Source organism: Nelumbo nucifera, chromosome 1, assembly GCF_055504915.1.
Source record: "Nelumbo nucifera cultivar China Antique chromosome 1, China Antique-T2T, whole genome shotgun sequence".
Classification (NCBI taxonomy): Eukaryota; Viridiplantae; Streptophyta; class Magnoliopsida; order Proteales; family Nelumbonaceae; genus Nelumbo; species Nelumbo nucifera.
The window spans coordinates 118,354,676-118,380,686 of NC_142649.1; the positions used below are offsets into that span (position 1 = coordinate 118,354,676).

Consider the following 26,011-nt stretch of genomic DNA (forward strand, 5'->3'; position numbering starts at 1 on the left):
AGGCCTAAGGGAAGCCCTCTCCTCCACACCAGTCCTCCAGCTACCGAACTTCGACCTTGAGTTCACAGTCGAGTGTGACGCTTCTGGCACGGGCATAGGAGCCATCCTTCAACAGCAAGGGCACCCGATAGCCTTTTTCAGCCGTAAGCTAGCTGACTGCCATCTCAAACTACCCGCCTATGAACGCGAGCTCATTGGCCTAGCCAAGGCAGTACAACACTGGAGGCCGTACTTGTGGGGCAGACCCTTCGTCGTCAAGACAGACCACTATAGCCTCAAGTACTTGCTGGAACAACGGCTGACCACCTCTCCACAGCAACATTGGGTCAGCAAACTTTTGGGGTTTGACTTCCGAGTGGACTATAAGGCAGGATCCCTGAACGGCGCAGCAGATGCCCTGTCCCGACGAGAGGAAGACAGTATGGTCCTCCATGCAATCTCCCAACCAAGAGCCACCCTACTAGAAGACATCCGGAACGCACTTCCGCAGTCTTCCGAATGGAACGACCTAGTCCAACAAATACAGTCAGGGTCTGCTAACCCAAATTGGGCCTTCCACGATGGGCTGGTATTTTACAAAAAGAGGATATACCTACCAGCCGATTGCCCCCTCATTCCCTCCATCATCGCCAGCATACACCAATCGACTCACGAGGGCATTCAGAAAACGTTGCATCGCATTCACACTGACTTCCACTGGCAAGCTATGAGAGCCTCGGTACGGGACTTTATCCAGAACTGTGCGGTGTGCCAACAACAAAAATGGGAGAATCTGCACCCCACAGGCCTGCTCCAACCCCTCTCCCTCCCAACACAGATATGGGCCGATATTGCCATGGATTTCATCGAAGGGCTGCCCAAGGTCGGAGGGAAGTCAGTCCTGTTCGTGGTAGTAGACCGGTTCTCCAAATATGCTCACTTCCTCCCTTTATCCCATCCCTATACCGTAGTCTCGGTCGCCCATACGTTCTTCACCCACATTTTCCGCTTACATGGACTCCCCGAGTCCATCGTTAGTGACCGGGACCCAATCTTCACAAGCACATTCTGGAAGGAGCTCTTTAGATTACAAGGCACGGCCCTCTCCTTCTCCTCAGCCTACCATCTACAGTCAGACGACCAAACAGAGGTGGTGAACCGGACAATTGAGATGTACCTTCGCTGCTTTGTGGGCGACCAGCCGCGGCGCTGGGTGGAGTACCTCCCATGGGATGAATACTGCTACAATACATCTTATCACTCCTCCCTTGGAATGACCCCCTTCAGAGTGGTGTATGGTCGAGACCCTCCGCGCCTTCTGTCCTATGAACCGGGCTCAACGCGGCTGGAAGAAGTGGACCGCAGCCTGCAAGCTCGCAACGCCCTCCTGGCCGAGGTCTCCTTGCGCTTACAGCAAGCACAGACACACATGAAAAACGCCTATGACCAGCAGCACCGCGAAGTCACCTTTGAACCAGGGCAGTACATTTGGCTGAAACTCCGACCATACAGGCAGCTGTCCCTCAGGCGCCGGGGGCCCCCTAAGCTGGCCCCCAAATTCTATGGGCCTTTCAAGGTTTTAAGGAAGATAGGAAAGGTAGCCTATCAACTTGAGCTTCCGGAGCACAGCAAGATCCACGACGTCTTCCATGTATCCCTCTTAAAGCTTTATGTTGGCACTCCACCCGACCATGTACCTCCCCTACCCCCTTTGCAGGACGGCAAACCTATCCTCTAGCCTCGTGCCCTCGTCGGGTCCCGTGTCCAGCAAGGCACCCTCGAGGTTTTGGTCGAACGGGAGAACCTTCCCCCAGCAGAGGCAACTTGGATCCCCTGGACCGACCTCCACAACGCTTATCCAAACCTCGAGCTTGAGGACAAGCTCGTAGTCCAGGAGGGGAGTGATGTTATGAGCACCATGAGCCGCGCACGGCACCGCGCGCACACACCGCGCAGCAGCGGCACCATGAGCCGCGCGCGCACGCACCGCGCAGCAGCGGCACTGCGCGCACACACCGCGCAGCAGCGGCACCATGAGCCGCGCGCACGCACCGCGCGGCAGCAGCACCACGCACAGCACCGCGTGCGCCACGCGGCGGCAGCACCACGAGCGCGCGCAAGCAGCAGCAACAGAGCGGGGCCCACACGACAGCTCATAGGGTGTCCCCACCCTTATCCGAAAACGTCAAGAGAACGCAGGTTTCCCTCATCCCTTATCCCATTCGTCCTTATCTTATCCCCTTTTCTTAGAAGGATTTTTAGTACCATTAAAAGTAAGTAGTTTAATTAGGAGTAGGAGTTTGAGTCCGTTGGGACTAGTCTAGCCGAATCCAACAAGGAAACCTCCTCTTGTAATCTCCTATTTAAGGAGACGCTATTATTGAATGAAGGATCGAATTTTGCAGTCAAGAAAGGAAGTAAGGAGAGTTCGGTGATCTCTTGGACAAATCACCCCCTACGACAGTCAAAATAGGGCCTGTACGCAAGGCCAAGGGCAAGGAAAGGTTCGAGGCCCTGACGACGGAATGACCCGTGACACGATCCTACGTTCGGGCCCATAACAGGTTTTACATGGTATCAGAGCCATGAAACAGGAGCAAGAGGTCTGCGTTTCAAGACCTCTGGAGATCAGTGGCGACAGCCACGATTGTTCGGTACTCTTCAGCAATTAACGCCTGTTCAGAGACTCTTAATTTGATCTTGCAACATAAACATGGCTTACGAGGCCAAAAGTGCGGAAGAGCTCCAGCAAGTCAGGTTCGCGAGTGTCTTCCGACAGATTGGTGACCCGAACTGCGTTCTCTTCGTTTCTGCGTTTCATGTCCATACCACTTCTATCCCCACCTCCTCTCAATGTTGAAGGAACATAGGTCATCGACTTACCAATGCCAGTAGCAACTACCGTGGTTTCTGATGCAGAAGGCTTATCAATAAATCCTTCAGGCTGTACTGCAAGATCCTTGAGGCCTAGGTCGCTCGAGGAGAATCTCCTCGGTGGAAACCATGGTGAGCCTGCTACTGACTTCTTCATGAACAACATCGCCGAACATGGCCCACGATCACCTCTCGATAGCACTCTTACTAAGCCTGGCCTTAGCGAGTTTCCAAATCCAAGTGGTGGTCGTTATCTTGACCTTGTTTCCTTTGTCGTTAAACTTGTACTCAATCACCTTGATGACGTCCTCGTTTGAACCGATTACCATACAGGGCGGTAGTAGGAAGTCCAGATCCTCCCCGTGGTCCTCGTCGAGCTCTCCCCATCAAATCTTGTTCGAATGCGAGGGGTTCTGATTCATCGCTGAAGCTGGTCGATCCAAAGCCATCGCCATGACTAGAGCTTCTCACACCGTCACACGAATGAGAGAGAGGTGGAGGAGCATATTAGGGATAAAATTTTGAAACCCTAAAGCGGTCGCACCAACTCAGGGGTCTCCAGCAACCGAGAAGAACGGTTATTCTTGTGCAAGTAATAGAGAACTCGGGGGTCCGTTCTCGAACGCATTGATTTTGGACAAGTCTTCGGCGAGTCAACATTCTGCGGTAGGTTTTAGGGAGAACCTGAGATCGGTTCTTTGTCTCTTGTGGCATCGATCGTGGGCTTTCAGACACAATAGTCAGGGTGACTGTAAATAGAGCAAAAGAAGCAAGGGCAGGAGGAAAAGGTCGTGGCGGCCAAGTCAAGGCCCATACAGCCAAAGCCTCTACGCAAGGCAATGCGTCTCAAGGAGAATCAATTGATGCAGCCAAGACTGGGTTAAATGGACTGAGTAGTGAGCAGTGGAACATGTTACTCAACCTTTTGAGTGGTAAGCAAAAATTGACAGAATGGATAATAGACACAGGGGCCTCTCATTATATGACAGGAAGCCTCGAGTCGATGAGAGACATAAAGAATGTCATTCCGTACTCTGTCGGGCTACCAGACGGGAAAGCGACAATAGCAGAGAAATAAGGCATAGTTGCACTGGACGATCATCTGAAACTGACTACTATTTTATATGTGCCTAGTTTGAAGTGCAATTTACTTTATGTATCGCAATTGATTGAGGAATCGAATTGTATTGTCTAGTTCACTAATAAATTCTATGTGATACAAGACCACACTACGAAGATGCTGATTGGAGCGAGTGAGCAGCGAGAGGCACTCTATTATTTCCGGAGCATTGCATCAACGAGAGCAATGAAGACTACAGAGAGCGAGACGTGTGATATTTGGCATCAAAGGTTAGGGCATCCTTCTTACAGAATTGTTAAATTGCTGTCTTTTATTAGTACAAAGAATAATAATGATGACAGTATTAAGGGTTGTGATGCACGCTTCCGAGCTAAACAATGTCGAGAAGAGTTTGTTTCTAGTAATAATAAAGCATCCGACATTTTTGAGTTAATTCATTGTGATTTGTGGGGTCCTTATAGAACCGCAGCTTCTTGTGGTGCTCATTATTTCTTAACCATAGTAGACGATTTTTCTAGAGGCGTTTGGATTTATCTTCTGGTTGATAAGATAGAAGTGGGACGAGTTCTTCGAAATTTTTTTGCTATGGTTCAAAGGCAATTTAACAAACCTGTAAAGGTGATCCGTACTGATAATGGGACTGAGTTTGTATGCTTGGCTAGTTATTTTGCTGAAAGCGGTATTATTCATCAAACCACTTATGTCGGGACCTCTCAACAAAACAGGAGGGTTGAACGCAAGTACCGCCACATACTCAATGTTGCCCGAGCTTGGCGCTTTCAAGCCAGCTTGCCTGTTGAATTTTGGGGGGAATGTGTCCTCACCGCATGTTATTTGATCAATCAGACACCGTCCATTCTGTTGAAGGGAAAGACTCCCTATGAAATGTTATTTGGGCGACCTCCTTCTTATGATAATGTGCGAGTTTTTGGTTGCTTAGTGCACAATCATGGACATGAAGGGGATAAATTTGTAAGTCGAAGCAGACGGCGCGTTTTTGTTGGGTATCCTTTTGGAAAGAAATGATGGAGCTTGTATGATTTAGAGTCCGGCATGTTCTTTGCATCAAGAGATGTTACTTTTTTAGAGCATGAATTCTCGTATGCACACAAGGAATATGCACAACCGAACAAAGCACAAGGCCAATTTAATTATGGAATAGGTGGGGCAGATGAGGTGTTGGTACCATCCATTTATTTACCTAGACTAGCAAATGGCGAGATGGAGGCTAACCAGCAAGGTGAACTCACTAAAGAAGGAGTCCATGTAGAAGAAGGAACCCGCGTAGACCCGAATGCAAATGCTGGTGAACCCATGCATTCTTGTGACGCCACCACAGAAAATGCAAGAGAATACGGTCCTAATGTCAGGGGGGTGGCGATGTTGGGCAACAACAGCACTTTGAATTTCAACAGCAGCACTCTGAACTTCATTTGGGGCGTGGGCATCGACAGAAACAACAGTCCACAAGGCTAAGAGATTATGTGCTTCACACCACACAGCGCTTGAGTCCCTCTCTGCGTCCCTTTGCAAGCTCACTCGACCAATCATATTTTGCAGGTAGTCCTTATCCCATAGATAACTATGTGAACTGTAACAATTTTTCTTGTCAACATCGTGCTTTCTTGGCAGCTATTACTATAGGAGTTGAACCTACTTCTTTTACTGAGGTCATAAAGGATGAAAAATGGAGGGATGTAATGCAGAAAGAAATACAGGCACTTGAAAATAATTAGACATGGACTCTGGAGCCTTTGCCATCCGGAAAACGAGCCATAGGATGCAAATGGGTGTATCGGATCAAGTATAACGCTGATGGGACAGTGGAAAGATACAAAGCCCGTCTCGTGATTTTTGGGAACAAGCAGGTTGAGGGAATTGATTATAATGAAACTTTTGCCTCAGTTGCAAAAATGGTTACTGTCTGTACCTTCCTTGTAGTCGCAGCAGCTAGAAATTGGGAGCTTCATCAAATGGATGTACATAACGCATTCTTGCATGGTGACCTTCATGAGGAAGTCTACATGTGAATGCCTCTTGGTTTTCAGTCGGATAAACCATGTATGGTGTATCGGTTGCGAAAATCTCCGTATGGCTTGAAACAAGCGTCGAGATATTGGTTTGTTAAATTAACCGTAGCTTTGAAGACATGGGTTTCGGCAATCATGTTCAGATTACTCCCTCTTCACCTTTCGTCGAGATAGGGTGCATGTGCTTGTTCTCATGTATGTGGACGACATTATCGTGTCAGGTAATGATCGTATGACAATTCAAGTCTTCAAGAAATATTTGAGTGACTGCTTCCATATGAAAGACTTGGGACCATTGAAATATTTTTTGGGCATTGAAGTTGCCCGAAACTCAACAGGAATTTTTCTGTCTCAACGTAAGTATGCTTTGGATATTATCTCTGAAGTTGGATTACTTGGTACAAAACCTGCTCATTTTCCTCTGGAGCAGAATCACAATCTCGCCTTGACAGATGGGCCTCTCTTATCTGATCCTGAGCGATACCGGCGCTTGGTGGGCAGGCTTATTTGTCTCTCAGCAACTCGTCCAGAGTTATCTTATTGTGTGCATGTTCTGTCCCAATTTATGCAGCAACCGCAAGAAAGACATTGGGAGGCTGCACTGCGAGTGGTGCACTACTTGAAAGGAATCCTGGTCAAGGAATTCTCTTGCATTCAGATTGTGACTTACAGTTATATGCATGGTGTGATTCAGACTGGGCGAGTTGTCCTTTGTCCCGACGTTCTCTGACTGGATGGTTTATTCTGCTTGGGAAATCGCCTATTTCCTGGAAAACTAAGAAGCAACACACTGTGGCTCGTTCTTCAGCAGAAGCAGAGTATCGTTCTATGGCCACGACCACGTGTGAATTAAAATGGCTGAAGGGATTGTTATTGGCTCTTAGAGTTACGCATTCAAACCCAATGCGATTATATTGTGATAGTCAGGCAGCCTTGCATATTGCAACAAATCCAGTGTTTCATGAGCGTACGAAACATATTGAAGTTTATTGCCATTTTGTACATAATGAGATTCAAAATGGTTGCATTCGCCCTGCTTATGTGTCGACTACCGTTCAGTTGGCTGACATTTTTACAAAGGCACTGGGTTGCAAAGAATTTGAGTACTTTCTCCACAAGTTGGACATTCACAATCTGCATGTTCCAACTTGAAGGGGGGTGTTAGGATTAGGAGTCCGTTCAATATTATCTTGAAGGGGTGTTATGTTTGAGTCAGTGTAAAATTAGGAGTTTTAGTTAACACAGTAGGTTCGGTGGTTATATATATACTTGTATTGTCAATGAATAAAAGACAGAAAAATAAACCAGAAAAGCTCTGGTTTTACAAGAATTTACACAACCGAGAGTGATGAATGAACTTGAAACTGATTTTGACTATAATCTATTCTTTTCCCAACTTAAAACAATTAATCCAAAGGAAACTACTCTTCCGGTCCTTAGTCATTTTTAAGGAAACTTGTGGCCACGATGGGACTTCTCACCACATGCCTGCCTCCTACTTCTACCCAGTTGAGAGAACCATGGACCACACCGCTTTCGACAGACCCTGGACCCTCCAATGTCAGTTTGTAGCTTTGTTTCTCGTACTTGTCTTTGAAAACCAGTCGGTCTGGTTCAACTTTCAACCGAAAACCATCAATGGGTGTCAACTCCGCAGTATATTCTGCCATTCCATCACCCACGTTTGTCACCGTCCTCCGGAATTCTCTGATGACTTTGGCATCTGGTGGCAAGTCGTCCCGGAGTAACGCAATGAAGGAGGGGTAATTGAGATCCAAAGATGGGTTCAAACAGTTGTGACCAGAAGAAGACCTGGTAATCTTATTCATTTGCTCTCTGGTGTAATTCAAGGCACAGAGAAGCCTCGCGTAGTCTTGTGCATTGGCGTCATAGATAAGCCCGGGGTCGAGTGCCTTGTTTGGGTTAATGTGACCCGCTCCCATTGACAGTGGAGTGGCGGGTCGTTCTTTATCCACAACTTGGGTGATGGGACCCAGAGTATTGTCCAATGAATCTGCTGTGGTCATCATGGCAGATCGAATGGCCGCGGGGCTCCATTCAGGATGGGCCCCTTTCAAAAGTGCTGCAACTCCTGCTGCATGAGGGCAAGCCATGGACGTCCCATATATGATGTTGAAGTTGCTAAACAACTGTATGGATCCCTCGTCTACTACTGGGCTGGTTGGAGCCCATGATGCCAGGACCAAGGAGCCCGGAGCCATGAGGTCGGGCTTTAGAACGCCAGGGCAGCTAGAAGACGGCCCTCTCGAGCTGTAGACAGCCACTCTAGGTGCCGGCTTAATTCCAACGCGCGTGCTGTGGAATTTGAAACTGGCTCTTGGGTCTGGGCTTCTCTTAATGTAACCCAAGATGGCTTGGCCCTTGTTACGCCCTACAAAAACCCCAGGAAATGAGATTTGGATGTAGGGTTCCAATTCAGGACCTTTGTATAAGAATATCCCTCCAGCTACCCCTGCTTGTCGAACATTGTTGATTTGTTCGCTTATGGCATCCATGTCTGGAGACTCGTTGCGATTGTACCCAGCCGTGCCTTCACAGACGACGATCTTATTGTGACCAACTGCCTTTAAGTCCTGCCCATTTGTGCAGTTGCCCATGAAAACGAGGGGCAAGTTGATCAGCGAATGATTTCCATGGTACAGAGATGCACCCGACACTGAAACACCATTGCCCATAGTAACGATTCCGCTGAATTCACGATCGACTGTACCTGAAGCAACAGTTAGTAGCCATGGTGCATCGTTGTGAAGGGTAAATCTGAAAGGTCCATCATTTCCTGCCGATGCGGCAACGAAAATGCCCTTCTCCATGGCTGAAAAGGAAGCTATGGCAATGGGGTCTTCATACAGAGACAGCGAGTATCTGCCCAAGGACAACGAGATGATATCGACACCGTCCGCAATTGCTTGGTCTATGGCTGCAATAACATCAGATGCGAAGGTGCCTGTTTCCCAGAGAGCTTTGTACATGGCTATGCGTGCTTTTGGGGCCATGCCTTTGGCAGTCCCTCTGGCGTAGCCAAAGTAGGAAGCGCCTTCCACGTAGTTGCCGGCGGCTGTGGAAGAAGTATGGGTTCCGTGTCCGTCAGTATCACGAGGGGAATTCATCGATGTACTGAAACTGGGTGTGTTGGCAGCCAGACCTTTGTTGAAGAACCGAGCTCCAATGAGCTTCCTGTTGCACATAGAAGAATTAAAATCAGTTCCGTTCATACATTCTCCTTTCCACCGTTTTGGTACTTGAGTCATTCCGTCATCTCTAAAGGTGGCACTCTCTGGCCAAATTCCGGTGTCGACTAGCCCAATTATGACATCGGCGCCATAATTTGATGCCGGCCATGCACCATAGTCGGAGTTCAGACCTAGGAATTCAGAAGTATGGGTTGTATCAGCTGCAAGAGGCACGTCTTGAGTGGAGGAAACATAACCCGGTGAGCTTTTAAGCAAGTCGAGCTCGGAAGGGGAGAGAGCTGCAGCAAATCCATGGATGGCATTGCTGTAAGTGTAGATAAGTTTAGAGGCCTTGGAGGTCGTAGAAGCAACAGCATAAGTTGCTTCAGATACAGAAGAAAGCATAGCCATGTACCAACTATCGTGGCTACTGAAAGTTTCAGGCATGGCGGATAAGTCCATGTGGACGATGTACACATTTGATTGTGCGAGTATGGAGGAGAGGCATGAGAAGGTGATAAAAAGGAGCAAGTGATGCACAGTAGTGTCCATGAATGAGCGAACAATGAGAAGGGAGTACTGGATAGAAAAACTGTATGGTATGAACTGTCTAATCTATCTAAGAACCCAAATGGATTTATTTGCAGAGAAATGAGAGGGGGGATTAGATTAGTTGAAGGGTTCGTCTTTTCTTTTTGATCAGACATGCAGATGCAGTCATATATGCTAGGTACTTGGGTTCCGTGTGGTACAAGGGTTGAGTGTTCAGAGTCATGCTATGCTGGGCCGGTCATAACTCATAAGGTTGATCAGGATTCAGGACCCTCATTTTGGGCCTGCAAGACATGTGAAAGCCATCCAGCAAATTCCAAAAAATACCACCAATTGCGGAATATAATGGTTTAATTTGGTCTCTGCCATCAACACAAACAGAACCTTAATTAGGAACAAATGAAATGAAGAAAGCTTGGCAGTTGGCACCTTCCTGGAAGTAGTAGCCAATTAAGCTAGCTAAGGGAATCGCCCATTCTGTGTCCAGTGTCTGTGGATTAACTAGGGTGAGCTGCTAGTGCTAGGCCACATCTCCCAGGTTTAAAGGAAACGTAAACTTCACATCATGATATGGGTTAATACATGGGCCTGGCTTTGATGTTCACCGATCACCGGCCGGCGGATGGTCAACCTCCCCTCCTTTCAAGGAGCCAAATTGAATTTCCAATTAAGTAAATCCTTCCAAATGTCTTAATTGCAACTCTCCTTTAGGAAGAAGGAAGAGGAACCACGTGAGTGGTAGCCACCCCACCGCATTTCTTTTCTTTTTTTAATTAGACCGTGCTTCGTTCGATTGTGGCCGGAATGAAAAGGTGAGGAGGTGAGAATTGGGATGTCCCGTGGAGCGGTGGAGGCGTGGACTGACTGTCGGAGCCGCTACTTTCCAGTTTCCATGTGCTGTTTGCCTCCCAAATTAATTGATGCGTAGAATACTGAAATTAAAGTAGCGGCGTGATTGTGGACTATATAGTCATTCCATTATGATCTTATCCACTAATTGCGGAGTTTCAAACACAGCTTGAGCTTAAGGCTCCTTTTCACTCACAATTTCAGTTAAATTTGGTTTTGGGCCCTGTTTGTTTGCCTTTGTTAAGCAAGTAACAATTGTTAAATAATTTAAGACGTTAGCTAGGGTGTCTTGGCTTTCAATTAGGTAGTGACTAGTGTCGTAGGAATCGAACTGTGGCCCCAAAAAGTGGTTTGGCGTTTTTATATTCTTTTTTAAAAGGAAAATTTGGGATAGTATTCTTGGGTGGTGATTGTGAATTTCTGACTTTTCTGATCATTTGGGTCGACAAATTACATTAGCATGCAATGCAAGATTCAAACTGAACCCTACAAAGAAAAAGCTTTTTGTCCATTTCAGGAAGCTTCATTTGATTGTCTTTCAGTAACAACTAACAAGCAGCAGTATTTCGATGCCACATCAGCGCCTCATATGGCATTGGAACATCTTCCGCACATACATGATCAGGATGTGCTGTGGGGTGCACCCCAACGCTGATGTTGTGAACTCCAGTATTTCTGTCTAATTGTTCAATTTTGGATGATATTCTAACGCCTAAAAATAAGGAAATCGATTGGTCACATCTGTGCCCCATACGCAGCATATCCAAATTTCAAACCGTTCTGGATATCTTTCCGATGCATGTTCAGATGTGTATGTGGGGCGCAGATGTAATATCTAAATGGACGAGCATTAGCTGAGATCACACTTACACCTCACAAACATTCCACATGCACATCTCAGTCTGCATTGGGACATCCCCCGAAATTGTTAGTGCGAGATTCAATGTTTCCAATACACAATTGAGATATGCTATGAGGCGTAGATGTGAATTGACATCATAACTAAGTTGTGATTCGGTCAATAACAGCACCATTTTCCTTGAAAACGTTATTAAGGGGTGTTTGATTTGAAGGAAAAAAATAGGGAAAGGAAAGGAAATATAGTAAAATCTTTGCAAATCTTGTATAAATTTCTTTATATTTCCCTTCATTTTCCTTCAAAGCAAACACGGCCTGAGGGAGAGAGAGCCATAAGCGTTTTATTGTTTGAATGGAATTACTCTAATTAAGGGCTTTTATTAAGAAAAAAATATCATTGATATCGTCGGTCAACATGCATAGTCCAAACAGAACCCAAACAACCAAACCTTATTGGATTCTCTTGGAACAAATTGGCTTCGGCTGCATGTGCTATGACCTATGGGCACATACATAATTGGACCGAACTCCATTTAGGTTCCTGTTGGATGCACATGGGGTAGAACTTAAATTCGTACCACTACCACTCATACATTATCCTTTCCATCTCTTTGATATTAACTGCAGCCATTCCACCGTCATTAAAGCAGCCCGGGTGCACTTCGAATCACAAACAAACATGTCTTGTATTCAAATTGTGGACTCTGTCCCATTAGATTAATCTTTTATTTTTTGAAACTTAAAAAAGAGATAAAAGTGAAAAGAATCCAAATTGTGGACCCAAAGTCTTGCCGACTTTCTACTCCAAATGAACTCATGATGAAACCCTAGAGCTATATACCATCAAGTATATCAACATTTGGAGAAGAAGACCTCCTTTCTCAAGCTTCAACCAAGGGTGAAAAATCCACAAGAAAATACTCATTCGCGAGTTGATTCCTTGAATCTTCGCAGTGGTAGGGAGTTGGATAAGATAACTAATTTGTTATGATTATGATAAAGATTAGATAGAGAGGTTAAAATGGGTTAGAATATATATATTATGATAGAGTTTTTCAATTTTTATCTTTATCTTTTTTATCTCCCTTTCTTTTTTTAAGTTTGTTTGTAATCCTTTCAATAGTGAAATGCAATTTATCATCATATTTTGAAATCTTTCATGGTATATGATGTTGCAAGAGTTAGCCGATCTCCCAATTTAAAGACAGTTCGGACGGACGGGCTGATGTGGCCGGTCTATCAAACTGCAAGAGTACTCGGGGTGATGATGAATTCGGGCTGGGCACTCCAATACTTAAATTAACAATGAGAGTGTTGAGATTAGAGAGCATGAGAAAACAAAGAGTGAGTAAATTGCAATGCGCTTACCTTCTATGAGGTCCTTTTATAGGCATGGAGGTCTGTGTTCTATGTCCGAGATATCCCGGAACGGACGGCCATATCGGTCCATTATCTTTGGAGTGCATTTCTTCCACGTTGACGTTGATCCACACTTAGACTCTCCAAAACATGCAAGGAACCAGGGACATGTGTATCGAGTAGGCATTGTGCCATTTGACTCTGAACTAGACCTGTTCATAGGCCGAGCCGGGCAGGGCTCGGGCCAGGCCCTCTTTATCAACAGAAAATGTGTAAGCCTAAGCTCGAGCCTGAGCCTGGCCCAACCATTGGGCCTAAATCTTGAGCCCAAAGCCCGACCTGTACACAAAATGTTTTATTTTTAGTGTACTTTTATAAACTAATATTATATTAATTTATTAAATTAATAGACTAATTTGTATTTCCTAATAGTAAATTAACATTTATTAATAATTTAATAAATATATATATATATATATATATTACATATATTTATTATATATAACATAAATGTTTTTTATTATATGTATAGAAATGGCAACGGGGTGGGTTTGGGGCGGGGCACCCCTCCCCGTCCCCACCCCGTAGTCAAGATACTTTACCCCGTCCCTAGTGGCGGGGCGGGTTCGGGGTGGGGCATCCACTCCCCGTCAGGGATGGGTAATCCCCGAATTTTCCTCGCTCCAAGACAATTTCTTAAAAGTTATTTATTTTGTGGATAATTTACACATACTATACAAATTTGGGGGTATTTTAGGAATTGGATTATAATACTTTGGGGGTACTTCAAAAATGGAATTATGGGATTCTAGGATTTTAACAATTTAGGGAAAACTTAGAGATATTTTAAATATCAATATTAAACCTAGAGATATTTTACTAATTTTATCTTCAGGTTCGGGGAATTATATACAAAACCTGTCCCCGTTTAGGGTCGAGGAAAATCTGCCATGTTTGGGGCGGGGCCCTAGTTTTACAGGGGAAATTTCCATCCCTATATATGTAATAGTATCGAGCTAGGATTGGGCCCGGGCCAGGATTTTTTGAGAAAGCCTGAGCCGGAGCCCGCAGGCCTGAAGTTTTGTCCAAGCCCAAAAAATAACAGGTTAGGCTGGAGCCCAGGTCAGGCTTATTTGAGAAAGCTTGAGCCTAGCCCAAAATATGACTGGGCTTGGTATTTAAAGCCCGAGCCCGCGGACTTGAAGTTTTGTCCAAGCCCAAAAAATAATAGGTCAAGCTGTTGGGCTACCTGGCCCATGAACAGGTCTACTCAGAACCGATAATTGTGTCATTCTGGATAAGGATGTTCTACCATGTAGGTCAAAAGATCTGTACCCCGGAAGTCTACTTATTATTCAAGTTTGCCTAGGTCGGAGGGGTCATGCCAACCTCTGAGGTCACCAGCTTATCTTCTCAAAATGATATCTACCGCCTTGTCAAGGAGCGACCTGCTAGCCTCTCTTAGATCAGGATGTAAGCCAGGCTGGTTAGTTTGGGTCATCTCGGCTTCACCTAACTTGTCTCACGTGGTGCCATGGTATCACCAAACGGTTCGGATTCACCATGTGTTTCCTTGTGATTGATCAGAAAAATTACTCCTCTTCAGTATCAAAGCCAAAGATTCAAGGCCTTTCAAATTGTTCTCATGTTTTTGGTGGGTGGTCGTCATCTTAGCCACTCATCAAGTCTGCCTTCTTGTTCAATCTAGTTTCCCATTCATATTTATGATCTATTCTAGGTCCAACATTCAGTTTTACTTTTTTTTATACACAATGAAACATCCATTAAAACTAGCCAGCAAACAAAACAAAGGAAAGACTCACGAGAGGTTAGCCTGAATCAGAGCTAACAAGGGATTGAATCCAAGCATGGCAGTCAAAGATGAATAGACCTTGATCCTGGAAACATCTCTGAGCCAAAGTATGAGCACTGGAATTACAACTCCTGTTTACAAATGAAAAGGAAATAGAAAAATGACTCAGACACAGTCAAAATATCCTTTAGCAAGGTTTTTACAGTAGCTAGAACCTCTGAGAACCCTTTTTGAATGGCTTTCACAATCTCCTGGCAGTCAGATTTAAGCACACAAAAAGAGAGGCCTGCCACCTTTGCCAAGTCTAGGCCTTGCCTAACCGCAATAGCTTCAACCTGAAGAGCTGAAGCCACAAAAATAGGTCCATAGCAGGCTGCCACACAAGCACCATTGTGATCTCTGGTCACAACACCAAAACTTCCTGAACTAGGATGTTTGAAACCTCCATCCACATTTATCTTCCAGAGCAAATAGGTTGTGTTTTGGAGAAGAAATGTTGAGTTTTCTTTTGAAACTTTACAGAATTGGACCCATCCAGCAAACCAGTCAGTGAAGTTTATAGTTGGAGGATAAACCTCCATTCTTGCATTGAAACAACTTCCAAACCACACCTTCCTTATCACCTCACAAGAACACAGGGCATGAAAGACAGTCTCAGATTCTTTATCACAAAGTCTGTAATTCTAGAGTTGATAATTTTCCTTTGGACCAGATTAGAGCTAACTGGGAGAGTGTTCCTACAACATTTCCAAAGGAAAGATTTTATCTTCGGTTCCACTGGTAATTTCCAAATTGCTTGCCAGAGAGTAGTTCTTGGCACAAGGTTATTCACATTGTTCTTTGAAACCTGAATTTGTTTTGCTAGAAAATAGGCCAGCTTGGCACTGAAATCACCTTTAGTGTCCAGGATCCAAGCTGAAACATCATCCCACACACCCCTAGCTAAATTGATCTTTTCAATTTGGTTAGTAATAGTCCCATTGAAGCAACCCCGGATTACTTCAGCATTCCATCTCTTATTCTCAAAATCAATAAGTTCATTGACAAACTGAGGAGTACCTGGTCCAGGATTTGGCCCCATAACCCTAAAGCCCTCCACCCCTGATAGCTAGTTATCTGTCCAAATGGAAATATCACTACATGGGTTGACTAACCAACAGGCCCCTCTTAACACTAGCTCTCTTCCTGCTAAAATGCTCCTCCACCCCCAAGAGCCACGTGTAGGCAACTTGTCTCTAAGAAAATTTTTATTTCTGAAATATTTGTTTTGAATTACTTGTGGCCACAGACTATTCTCTTTATTTGCTAGCCTCTAGGCTAACTTGGCTAAGAGAGCTACATTGAAACAATGAGGTTCCCTAAAGCCAAGGCCACCATTGCCTTTGTTTTTTGTTAAGGACTCCCAAGAAAGCTAATGAATCTTGTTTTTCTCATTTGAATTTTTGCCCCACCAGAAGGACCTTTGGAGCTTATTAATTTCATTACAAAATTTCTTTGGGAGAAGAAAACAAGACATGGAGTAAGCAGGGATGGCAGCAACCACTGATTTCAGGAGCACCTCCTTGCCTGCTTGGGTGAGGTACCTCTCATTCCAGGCATTTGTTTTCTTCTACACCCCTCTCTACCAGATAGGAGAAAAGATTTGCTTTGGATTTGTCCATCTGGGTTGGCAAGCCCAAATACTTTGATGGGCTCCTAACAAGCTTGATTTTTAGACCTTTTGTTATTATCCTCATGAATCTAGGATGGGTTTTAAAGCTAAAAAAAACCTCAGATTTTGCAAAATTCACCTGTTGACCGAAGGCCTTTTCATAATTTCGAATTGCTTCCACCACATGGGCACCTTCTTGGAGGGAGGCTCCAGTAAAGATGTAGCTATCATCTGCAAAGAAGATGTGAGATATAACAACAATGAGCATTTAACTTGATACCTGACAATTTTGCATTTTGCACTAGGTCCATTAGGCTAGCTAAGAACATCTCAGAACACAGAATGAAAAGATAGGGGGAAAGAGGGTCTCCCTATTTTATCTTTCTCTCCGGGATGACTTTTTTAGAAGGGGAACCATTCACCAGAATTTGGTAAGTTATCGTAGTAACACATTCCATTACCCAATGTATCCATTTTGGACCAAAACCTAGAGTTTGAAGGACCCTTTCAAGAAAAGGCCATTCCCGCCTGTCATAAGCCTTCCTCATATCATGTTTTAGTGCCACCATCCCTCTCTTGCTCTTTGATGTTCTCATATGATGAATGAGTTCATGAGCAATGAGGATGTTATCAGTTATCATTCCGCCTGGAATGAAGGCACTCTGGTTTTTGCTGATAATGGTGTCTAGCATCCACTTTAGCCTGTTCATTAGAACTTTGGAGATAATCTTGTATATAGTGTTGCACAGACTAATGTGCCTATAATGAGCAACACACTCTGGGTTCTTATTTTTTGGGATCGGAGCTATGTAAGTTGTGTTCAGTTCCCTCAGAAGGTGGCCTGAGTGAAAAAAAACTCTTAACAGCCCTAAAAACATCCTCCTTCACAATGCCCCAATATTTCTAAAAGAAAAAGTTTGGAAAGCCATCCGATCCAGGTGCCTTCCTAGGGCCCATTTGGAACAGAGCCACGGTAATCTCCTCCTCAATAATATCTCTCTCAAGCAAGTCCCTAGTATCCTCTATCAGTTTTCTATTACCAAAACTGGTCACCATATTCAGCAAATCCCTATGAGGGTTTGAAGATCTAAAGATGCTTCCAAAGTGATTAAGTAGAATTTCAGAGATCCTATCCTTACCCTCAACCCATATTCCATTGGAGTCCTGTATTTTGGAAATTGAATTTTTGGCCCTTCACTTAATAGCCTGGATGTGAAAGAATTTGGTATTTCTATCACCTAGAATAAGCCAATTAATCCTAGATTTTTGGGCCCACAACATCTCTTCCCTTCTCATCAAAGAGTCAAGTTGGTCCTGCAACCTATTCACTACTTCTATATTAAAATCATCTCCGCTGGCATTCATTTCTTTGGCTAGGGCTTCCCTCGTTGCAACTATCTTACCTTGGATGTTCCCAAACACTTCTCTATTCCACTTTTGGAAATTTTGTTGAAGAAATTTACATTTCTCCTTGAAATTATATTGATTTGAGCCTAAAATCTGGGTTTCCCACATCTTTTGGATAAACGGTTCACAGTCACTATGGGTCATCCAGACTTCCACGAATCTGAAAGGCCTTGCTTTTTAAGGAGGGACCTCAGTATCAATAACAAGGGGAAAATGATCTGATCTAGAGGCTGGTAGTACCCTAACTCCAACATATTGAAACAGACGCCTCCAATCTGCATTTGAGAGAACCTAATCTAGCTTGGCTCTTACATTTTCTACCCCTTGTTTTTGTTTGACCAAGTGAAAACTGGGCCCTTGCTCTCTAGAATGTTTAAACCACAAGCAGCTATCACCTTCCTATTTCTGAGGATGACTGTCCTCTTTGCCGGCTTCCCCCCTGTTTGTTGTTTTTGCTGTACATGTTCAGATCCCCAACACACAGCCAAAGGGCCTACGGACAGCAGGGAGAAATTTTGCCATTTTTCAAAGAAGGTACCAGTCACCAAGGTTATCATCTGAGATTCTTGCATGGATAAAGTTTTGGTCAACTCCAACAATTGTGAGTTTGGTTATGCTTCTCTTCTCTCATTCATCCATCTGGTTAGTATCCATATCGGATATCATTCGCCTCTTTCTTCATTATTTTCTCTAATTTATTCTAGTTTAGTTTTGCGTGTAGTCTCACCTTGATTCACACTTCTCTCGCTCACCAAATCACAGCTTGGTTGATGGTCGGTACAAGCATCCCTTTTCCCTCTTCCACTCTTCCACTCTTTGTGTGTTCTTCCACTCAGTCGATACCTTCATTTCACGGCCATTGATACACAATAGTGCTTTTAACAACTACAACAATGGCAACCACTTCGTCAAAATCTGCTGCGTCCTTGTTGAAGATGGTGATCTCTGTTTCAATTTTATTTCATATACGAGAATGAGATACCTAGTGAGTTGAGGTTGTCATTGATGGTTACCGTGAGCAACCACTACTTATTTCAGTTTGATTATTGAGGTTTTCCCTTTCAGCGCTCTTTGTCATATTTTCTTCGTTCAGATTCAACATGCAGATATATTGAAAGTTGATCGATGTGGTCCCTTTTGCGATTTACCTGTATAGAGACAGAATGTTGGGCTTCGATTGGAGTCTTGTTTGGTGAACCAAAGAGATGCTGAGATCATACATCAAGGACCCAACAATGCCACTCTTTGTTTGTTTTTTCGATGTCATCTTTACAGAGACAATTGAAGCCCAACTCATGGCACCCCACCAACTTCACTAAAATCACTTACAACAATCAAAAAAACTCCTCACCATATATACCATTTGTTGGGTGGGTATTGATCATTACGGTCTATTTGTTGTCGGAGACAAGAGGTGTGTCCATAACAAAACTGTTGTGGAAACCGTACATTGGTGATGAGATGGTGAACGGTGAACCACAAATATATTTCAAACGAACCAGTTGAATCGGTTCAGATTGTAATGCCTAAATGACCTACTGCTGCAATGTGGCCCATTTCAACTATAACAATAAAAAAAAAAAAAATTAAAGCCCATTGAGTCGCTCTTATTTTGGTCCATAGAGGCTTTGCTATGAAGGCATTTTGTTGACCCAATGTGGTCTTTATTAGCCATTGTCGGACCATTTAGGATTGGCCCATTATAGCTCATTTTGTATTGACTCTAGCCCAAGGCATCTTGGTTGACCCAATGTGGTCTTTTGTTGGCCTATTTTGGCCCATTCTTGGTCTGGTTCATGTTGGCCATTATCAGCCCAGAGGCTCTTTCTCTTTCTCTAGAACAAGCAACAAGACCATCTCATCACCACATTGCCACATCATCATTACAACAGAATAGATGCATGGAATCAGCATCGCTTCCAAAAATTTGTCAAAGCAACCTTGGAGACGTGGAAGCATCATCACATTACAACAATTTTTTCAAACATATGAAGATCTTCGATCTCCATATGTTTGAGGGGGCATATTAGGGAGTTGGATGAGATGATTAATTTGTTACGGTTATGATAAGAATTAGATGGAGAGGTTAAGATGGGTTAGAATATCTTATTTTAGAGTTTATCAATTTATCCTTATCTTTTTTATCTCCCTTTCTTTATTTAAGTTTGTTTATAATCCTTTCAATAGCAATGCAATTTATCATCATCTTTTGAAATCTTTCACGCGACAAAACTCTTTGAAATACAGGGTTCAATCTTCTTCAAATCTGAGTTTTCTTCTTCTCTCTTCGGTAAAGAGTGGGATTTGGAGGCTTCATTCAATACAAGTCTGAGTTTTCTTCTAGCTAGTTTCAATCAAGGAAGAACCACATTTATTCTTCAATTTTTGGGTCACACCAAAACAACCACATTTCTGTATCTCTCTTAAGGGTGGCAATTGGACGGGTTTGGGTGGATTGAGGTTCAACCCAACCCATCTGACCCACCAACCCATTAATGACCCAATTAGAAAAAATTAAATGGGTTGGATTCAATTCAAACCCACCATAACCCAATTCAACCTGCCCAATCCATCAATTTTTTATTCATTAAAAGAGACATACATAAATTCTAGAAAAATCTTTTTGTGTATTTTTTTGTGACTTGCGATAAAATTGTTTGACCCGATGTCAATCGTTTAATTAACTTGTGATTGGAAAACTTTCCGATTTCTGCATTCTATTCATGGACTGGTAGCCCAACGGGCTGACGTGGCCTGAGACCAATAATATGTTATATAATAAAAATATAATATATTAATAATATATATATATATATATATATGTATATGTGTGTGTATGTTCAGATCATGCTTGGAGTTTGGGCTTAAGATCTCGGCCTAATGATTGGGTCAGGCTCTAGCTCAAACTTGATCATTTTTTGTTGATAAAGAGGCAAAGTTTGGCCTAACCCACCCATAACAGGTCAAGTGCCCACCTTTCTTATATGACCACCGCTCCAAGCTTCAATTTGGGAGGTTGAAGGACTCTCCCGATCAGTTGGGTCATCTCTTCTGAAAAATGCAACTTGAAATCATTTTCATGGTTTTTAGCGACTCTTACAAGGTGCTAAAATTTTCTTATTACTCAAGTTAAAATTAAGGCTAGACCATTGATTCATTGTCTCTTGATATTTGAGGTAAAAGCAGTGATTGCAAAGAAAAACATAGCTTTCAAACGGTTGGATAGTTTATCCCAGAATCCACTTTTTTGCCAAAAATTATTGAATTGATCAGCAATTTGTTAATTCAGGCAGTCAAACCATTGACCCGTTCATTGAAAACAGTGGTATTTGGTCTGTTTTTTATTTTTATTATTATATATTTTTTTAATTTTTTTAAATGATCACATGCTAATCAATTCAGACCAGATTAAACAATTAACCGATACCAGCGGCTAAAGCGGTTTCGGTTCTGGGTTAATTTTTTTTATACGTTGAAGAAAAACCTAAAAAACTGTTGAGAGAGAGAGAGAGTGTTTGCAAAGAGAAACCAATGGAACTGAAAGAGATGAGGAAAGCACTGTTTTCAAAACCGGACCGGACCAGAAAAACTGGAAACCAGTCACCGTTTTCCTCCAAAACCACTTTTTCCCTTAAACCGTTGATTTTGGTCAGCAAACCGCTGAACCATCCAGTTAATCGTTCGAACCATTTTGACCATTTTCCAAATTTTTATTTTTTTTATTTTTTTATTTTTTTGTCAAAACAGACGGCCATTTGGTTCGAACGGTCAGACCGTTCAAACCGGTAACCGGACCCCTGACCGGTTCGGTCACCGATTCATTTTTAAAAACCATGGGAGAAAGGAAAGAAAAATATCAAGAGGCTGAAGATTACCCGTTGGATAACCATGACTCAACCCACACAAACCATTATCTTTCCCATTATTGGGTTACCCAACCCGACATGATCCAGAATTAAATGGATACAACCCAATCCATCAATAAATGGTTGGGTTGGGCAGGTTAGTGGGTTGGATTGAAAAATTGCCACCCCTAATCTCACTACGGTTATTGAAAACCACTGAACTACTGTTATAAAGTTTCAATTGTTTTAATCAAACTTTGTTTTAACCACTGTTAATCCCTTCAACCACTTGATTTGATAAAAATTAACAACTGTTAATACCTTTAATAGAATACCAGTACTAACATTAAAACTTATGAAATTTAATTTGTAAGGAAAGCTATGATGGTTCCCTTTGCGGCTATTGTCCCTAAACCCAACTTCTTACCCATTTAATTTATGTAATTTAAAAGGGGTTTGAAGGCTATTAAATTTATTTTCTACGGAAAGCTACGATGGTTCCCTTTGTAGTTGTTGTCCCTATACCCAACCTCTTACCCATTTAATTTATGGAACTAAAGAGGGTTTCAATGCTATCAAATTTATGAAATTTATTTTCTATTTGTTTTTCATGTTCTTCTGAACTTTGTTTATGAGTGATTGAATTAGAATGAATTCTTGTCAAATTTTAGCCTTGCTTTGTAATGAATTTAGTAATTGGAAAATTTCATATCATATGTCAAAGATAATAAATGATTATGAACCCCACCCTATGCGTAGGCTCGTTTTTGAAACTGATGATGATATAGTGGCCACCACTTTACACGACACAAATGAAATGGCCAATCGTAATGAACTAGTTAAAGAAGAACCCCATTGTTAGTGATTTGGCTACAAGTGAAGAACAACAAAGATTACATGCAAGTCTAAAAAGGAAGATGAAAGAAAAATGTACTCTTACTTCTAAAGAGTTAACTCCAAGACTTGGCATGATATTTAGAATTGAAGATGAAGCATACAAATTTTACAACAAATATGTAGAAATTATGGGGTTAGTACTCAAAAGTCAAATAGAAATATTTGTTGTTCTACTGGTTGTGAAGTGAGATATAGAAAATTTTATTGTTCTAAACAAGGAAAGCATTTAAAAGATAAGCATAAGGCTAATGTCATGTGTCCTCGGCCAAAAGACAAAATATGGTTGCATGGTAGAAATGAGGATAAGTCTTCAAGAGTCTCATAACCATCTTCTTGCAATCCCCTGTAAATCACACATGTTGAGGTCTCAAAGAAAGATTTCATTAGCACAACATATGCAAGTAAAACTGGCAGATGATTTTGGGATAGATTCAAAAGAATCTGTGGAATTCATGGCAAGGGAAGTTGGTAGGCATCAAAATATTTGATTTACTTCTATTGATCTAAAGAATTATTTGCGCTTATGTAGGACCGAGAAAATTGAAAAGGGAGAGGCAAGTGATGTTTTATAGTGTTTTCATGATAGGCAATATGAAGATTCCTCTTTTGTCTATGCAATTCAATTGGACTAAGCTGAGTTAGTGATAAAAATATTTTGGGCTGATACAGGAATGATAATAGATTATGGTCATTTTGGTGTTGCTCTGTTTTTGATACATCATACAGATCAAACAAGGAGAACTAACCATTTGCAGCTTTTGTTGGAGTAAACATTTATAAGTAATCAATCATTTTTGGTGTTGCATTATTATATGATGAAATTACAAAAAACATTTGAGTGGTTGTTTAAGACTTTTGTGAAAACAATGGATGGAAAAGAAAATCAAAGACGATTTTAATTGATGATGATGCAACTATGGCAAAGGCGATCAATTTGGTGTTTGGCGTATGTTCTAAAATGCTGCAAACACCTCAATGATGTATTTAAGAAATTTAAGCCATTTTCCAATGATTTCAGCAAATGTGTATATGAGTATGAAGAATTCGAAGAATTCAAAGATTCATAGGAAAGTATGATTAAGAAGTATAGTCTTCAAAACAATGATTGGCTGCAAAAAATTTATATGGAAAAAGGCATAAATGGGCTTTAGTGTTTGGTTGACAAACACTTTCTATTGGCATGAACACTACACAAAGAAGTAAGAGTTTAACTTCAAACATAATTTGACAAGATTTGTTCAACATCTTGAGAGAGTGGTTATTGATAGGAGGTATGAAGAGGTAAAAGCAGAATTTGTAGCAACGCAAAGTTTTCAAACATTGCTAGTGCAATTAGATATATTGAATTATGTTGCTCACATCTATACTCCTCCTATTTTCCATGTTTATACTAAAGTGTTATTACTAAATTGTAGAATTGATAAAGATCATTTCATGTCTCGAGAAGAAAGCAATACAAAGTTGCATTTGATTCAACAGATAATTCAATCAATTATAGTTGCAAAATATTTCAATATGTTGGGATTTTATGTGAGCATACATTGTAAGTGCTTGACTACCAACATGTTGCTATGATCCCCTCAGGTTATATACTAAAAAAATGGACTACTGATGCAAATGTGAGATCTGCTAAAGCTTTATGTGGCTCTATTGCAAGTTTGGAACCAAATGCAAGAACAATGCGTTACAAAGAGTTTAATCATTTGTTTACCCAAATAGAAAGTAAAGCTGCTCATGCTGAGGATGCATATAAGGCTGCTGAAAAGCTTTTTAAAGATGTAACTGAAGTGTTTGAAAAACACAAGAAATGACCAACTAGACTTGTTCATGGGCCAGGCCGGATTTTGTATATGTATTAAGAGAATACACTCAGGCCCGAGCCCAAGCCTAGCCCTCATATAAAGACTGAAGCCCGGCCAGAAATTTGAAAATAGGATTTTTTTTCTTTTTTATTCAATAAAAAAGTGATTTATTTATATTAAAAACCTTCAAAACTCAAAAATAATAAACATCTCATTATTACTTGGAAAAAAAAAAGAAAAGAGGAACAAAGAAAAAAATAATGTGTATATATATATTATTAAATAAAATATATTTTTATTATCTAATATATAGTATCAAGTCAGACTCGGGCTCGGGCTGGGCTTTATTGAGAAAGCCCGAGCCTGGCCTGAAAAAAGTCAAGCCCAGTGCTTTAGGCCTGAACCCGAGTCCGCATGCCTAAATTTATTCCCAAGCACCAACTTAATAACAGGCCCGTCGGGCTACCCAGCCCATGAACAGGTGTATGACCAACCATGTGGTGCATCAAATAGTCCAAGAGCAAAGAACAATGATATTATTATCAACTCTTTTTTTACAAATCTTGAGGGCATAGGTAACCATGGTGGTGGCAATACTGTCATTTCTACTAAAGGAGTTATATTAACAACAGTAAAAGGAATTAAACACAAGATTCTCAATACACGTTCTTTAAAGAGACCAAAAATGCTTTCGAAAAGGCTACAACAAAAAGAGCAAAACAAAAAAGCCAAACCATTGATGAATGCTCTACCCCAACAACCTACACAAGTAACTTTTTTAATTCATCAATTTGGTTTGCTTTTATTTTACTTTTATCTTACTATCACTAATTAAATTGTGCAATGTATTGGAGCTAGGGGTGATAAAAATATGAAGAGGACAAAACAAATAAAGGCAAAGAACTTGAGGAGACTCTATCATTTAGACAGGTATTTCCTTGATCAAATTATGATTTGTTTCTTCTTTTGTTTTGATGGTAAAGTTGATCATCTAGATTATAAACTTAATTAGCATTTATCACTTATCAACTTCTAGATTTTAATTCTTCTAACCAGATTCTATGTTTAATGAAAAGTATTCAAGTAAGCAGAATTTCTCATTTCAGCATTTTGGCCAAAACTCAGTCACAGGAATTCTAATTGGTTTGTTGTACAATTCTTTTGCTATTTTAGCCAATTGTAAGAAAACCATACATTATTTAAATTTCTCATCAGCTCAACTATTTGTTTAGGTGATTCATGCATATAAATATTTTTAATACCACTCAATTTAATTTTTTGGTTGTAAGTTGTAATTATTCATTCACATGTTTATATAGGCACAATTATCAAACGATGGTTTCAAGAAATCTGTTCATGGTATCTCTCACATGAGCTAGGTCAAAACTTATATATATTCTTAAAGAATTATTTTTTACATTAAAGAAATTTTTTGATAATTTAGCTTTTGTTGAACAGTTGGCCTAATTACCAATATTCCTTATCGTTTATGGAGCAATCTTGTTATTCTTGGAAATTGAATATTCCTTGGATTATGAAAACATTGTCATGAGATTTCTTTCCTTTCTTGTACTTGTTTTCTCTTTAAAAGAGTGAAACCACCGTAGTCTCCCCTCATGACAGAATTGGGGATTACCTCTCATGGAGTAAGTGTTAAATTTCTGTGTTCTTTGAGTGGTTTCTATATGTTGTTCTTTTTCCACATAGTATCAGAGCTTATAGGAACAGGTCTAGGATCAGGCCTGAGATCCATTCTGTGAGTTCTATCGATTGATTTTTTTCTTAAGACATCACCACTGCCTTCGCTTCGCTACCAACAAGTG

The 26,011-nt window shown here is 41.7% G+C and overlaps 1 protein-coding gene and 1 pseudogene across 1 annotated transcript; both read right to left on the reverse strand.

The window, feature by feature from the left end:
- Positions 1-2,548: 2,548 nt before the first annotated feature.
- On the reverse strand, positions 2,549-5,909 carry LOC148803737 (uncharacterized; annotated as a pseudogene).
- Positions 5,910-7,213: 1,304 nt separating this feature from the next.
- On the reverse strand, positions 7,214-10,945 carry LOC104601750 (subtilisin-like protease SBT3). Its single transcript, XM_010265209.3, has one exon. The coding sequence runs from the start codon at positions 9,705-9,707 to the stop codon at positions 7,401-7,403; it is 2,307 nt and encodes a 768-aa protein (XP_010263511.1). The 5' UTR covers positions 9,708-10,945; the 3' UTR covers positions 7,214-7,400.
- Between the last annotated feature and the right edge of the window lie 15,066 nt (positions 10,946-26,011).

Coding starts and splice junctions, on each gene's coding strand:
- LOC104601750 (XM_010265209.3), bottom strand. CDS start 9,707: ATGGACACTACTGTGCATCACTTGCTCCTTTTTATCACCTTCTCATGC.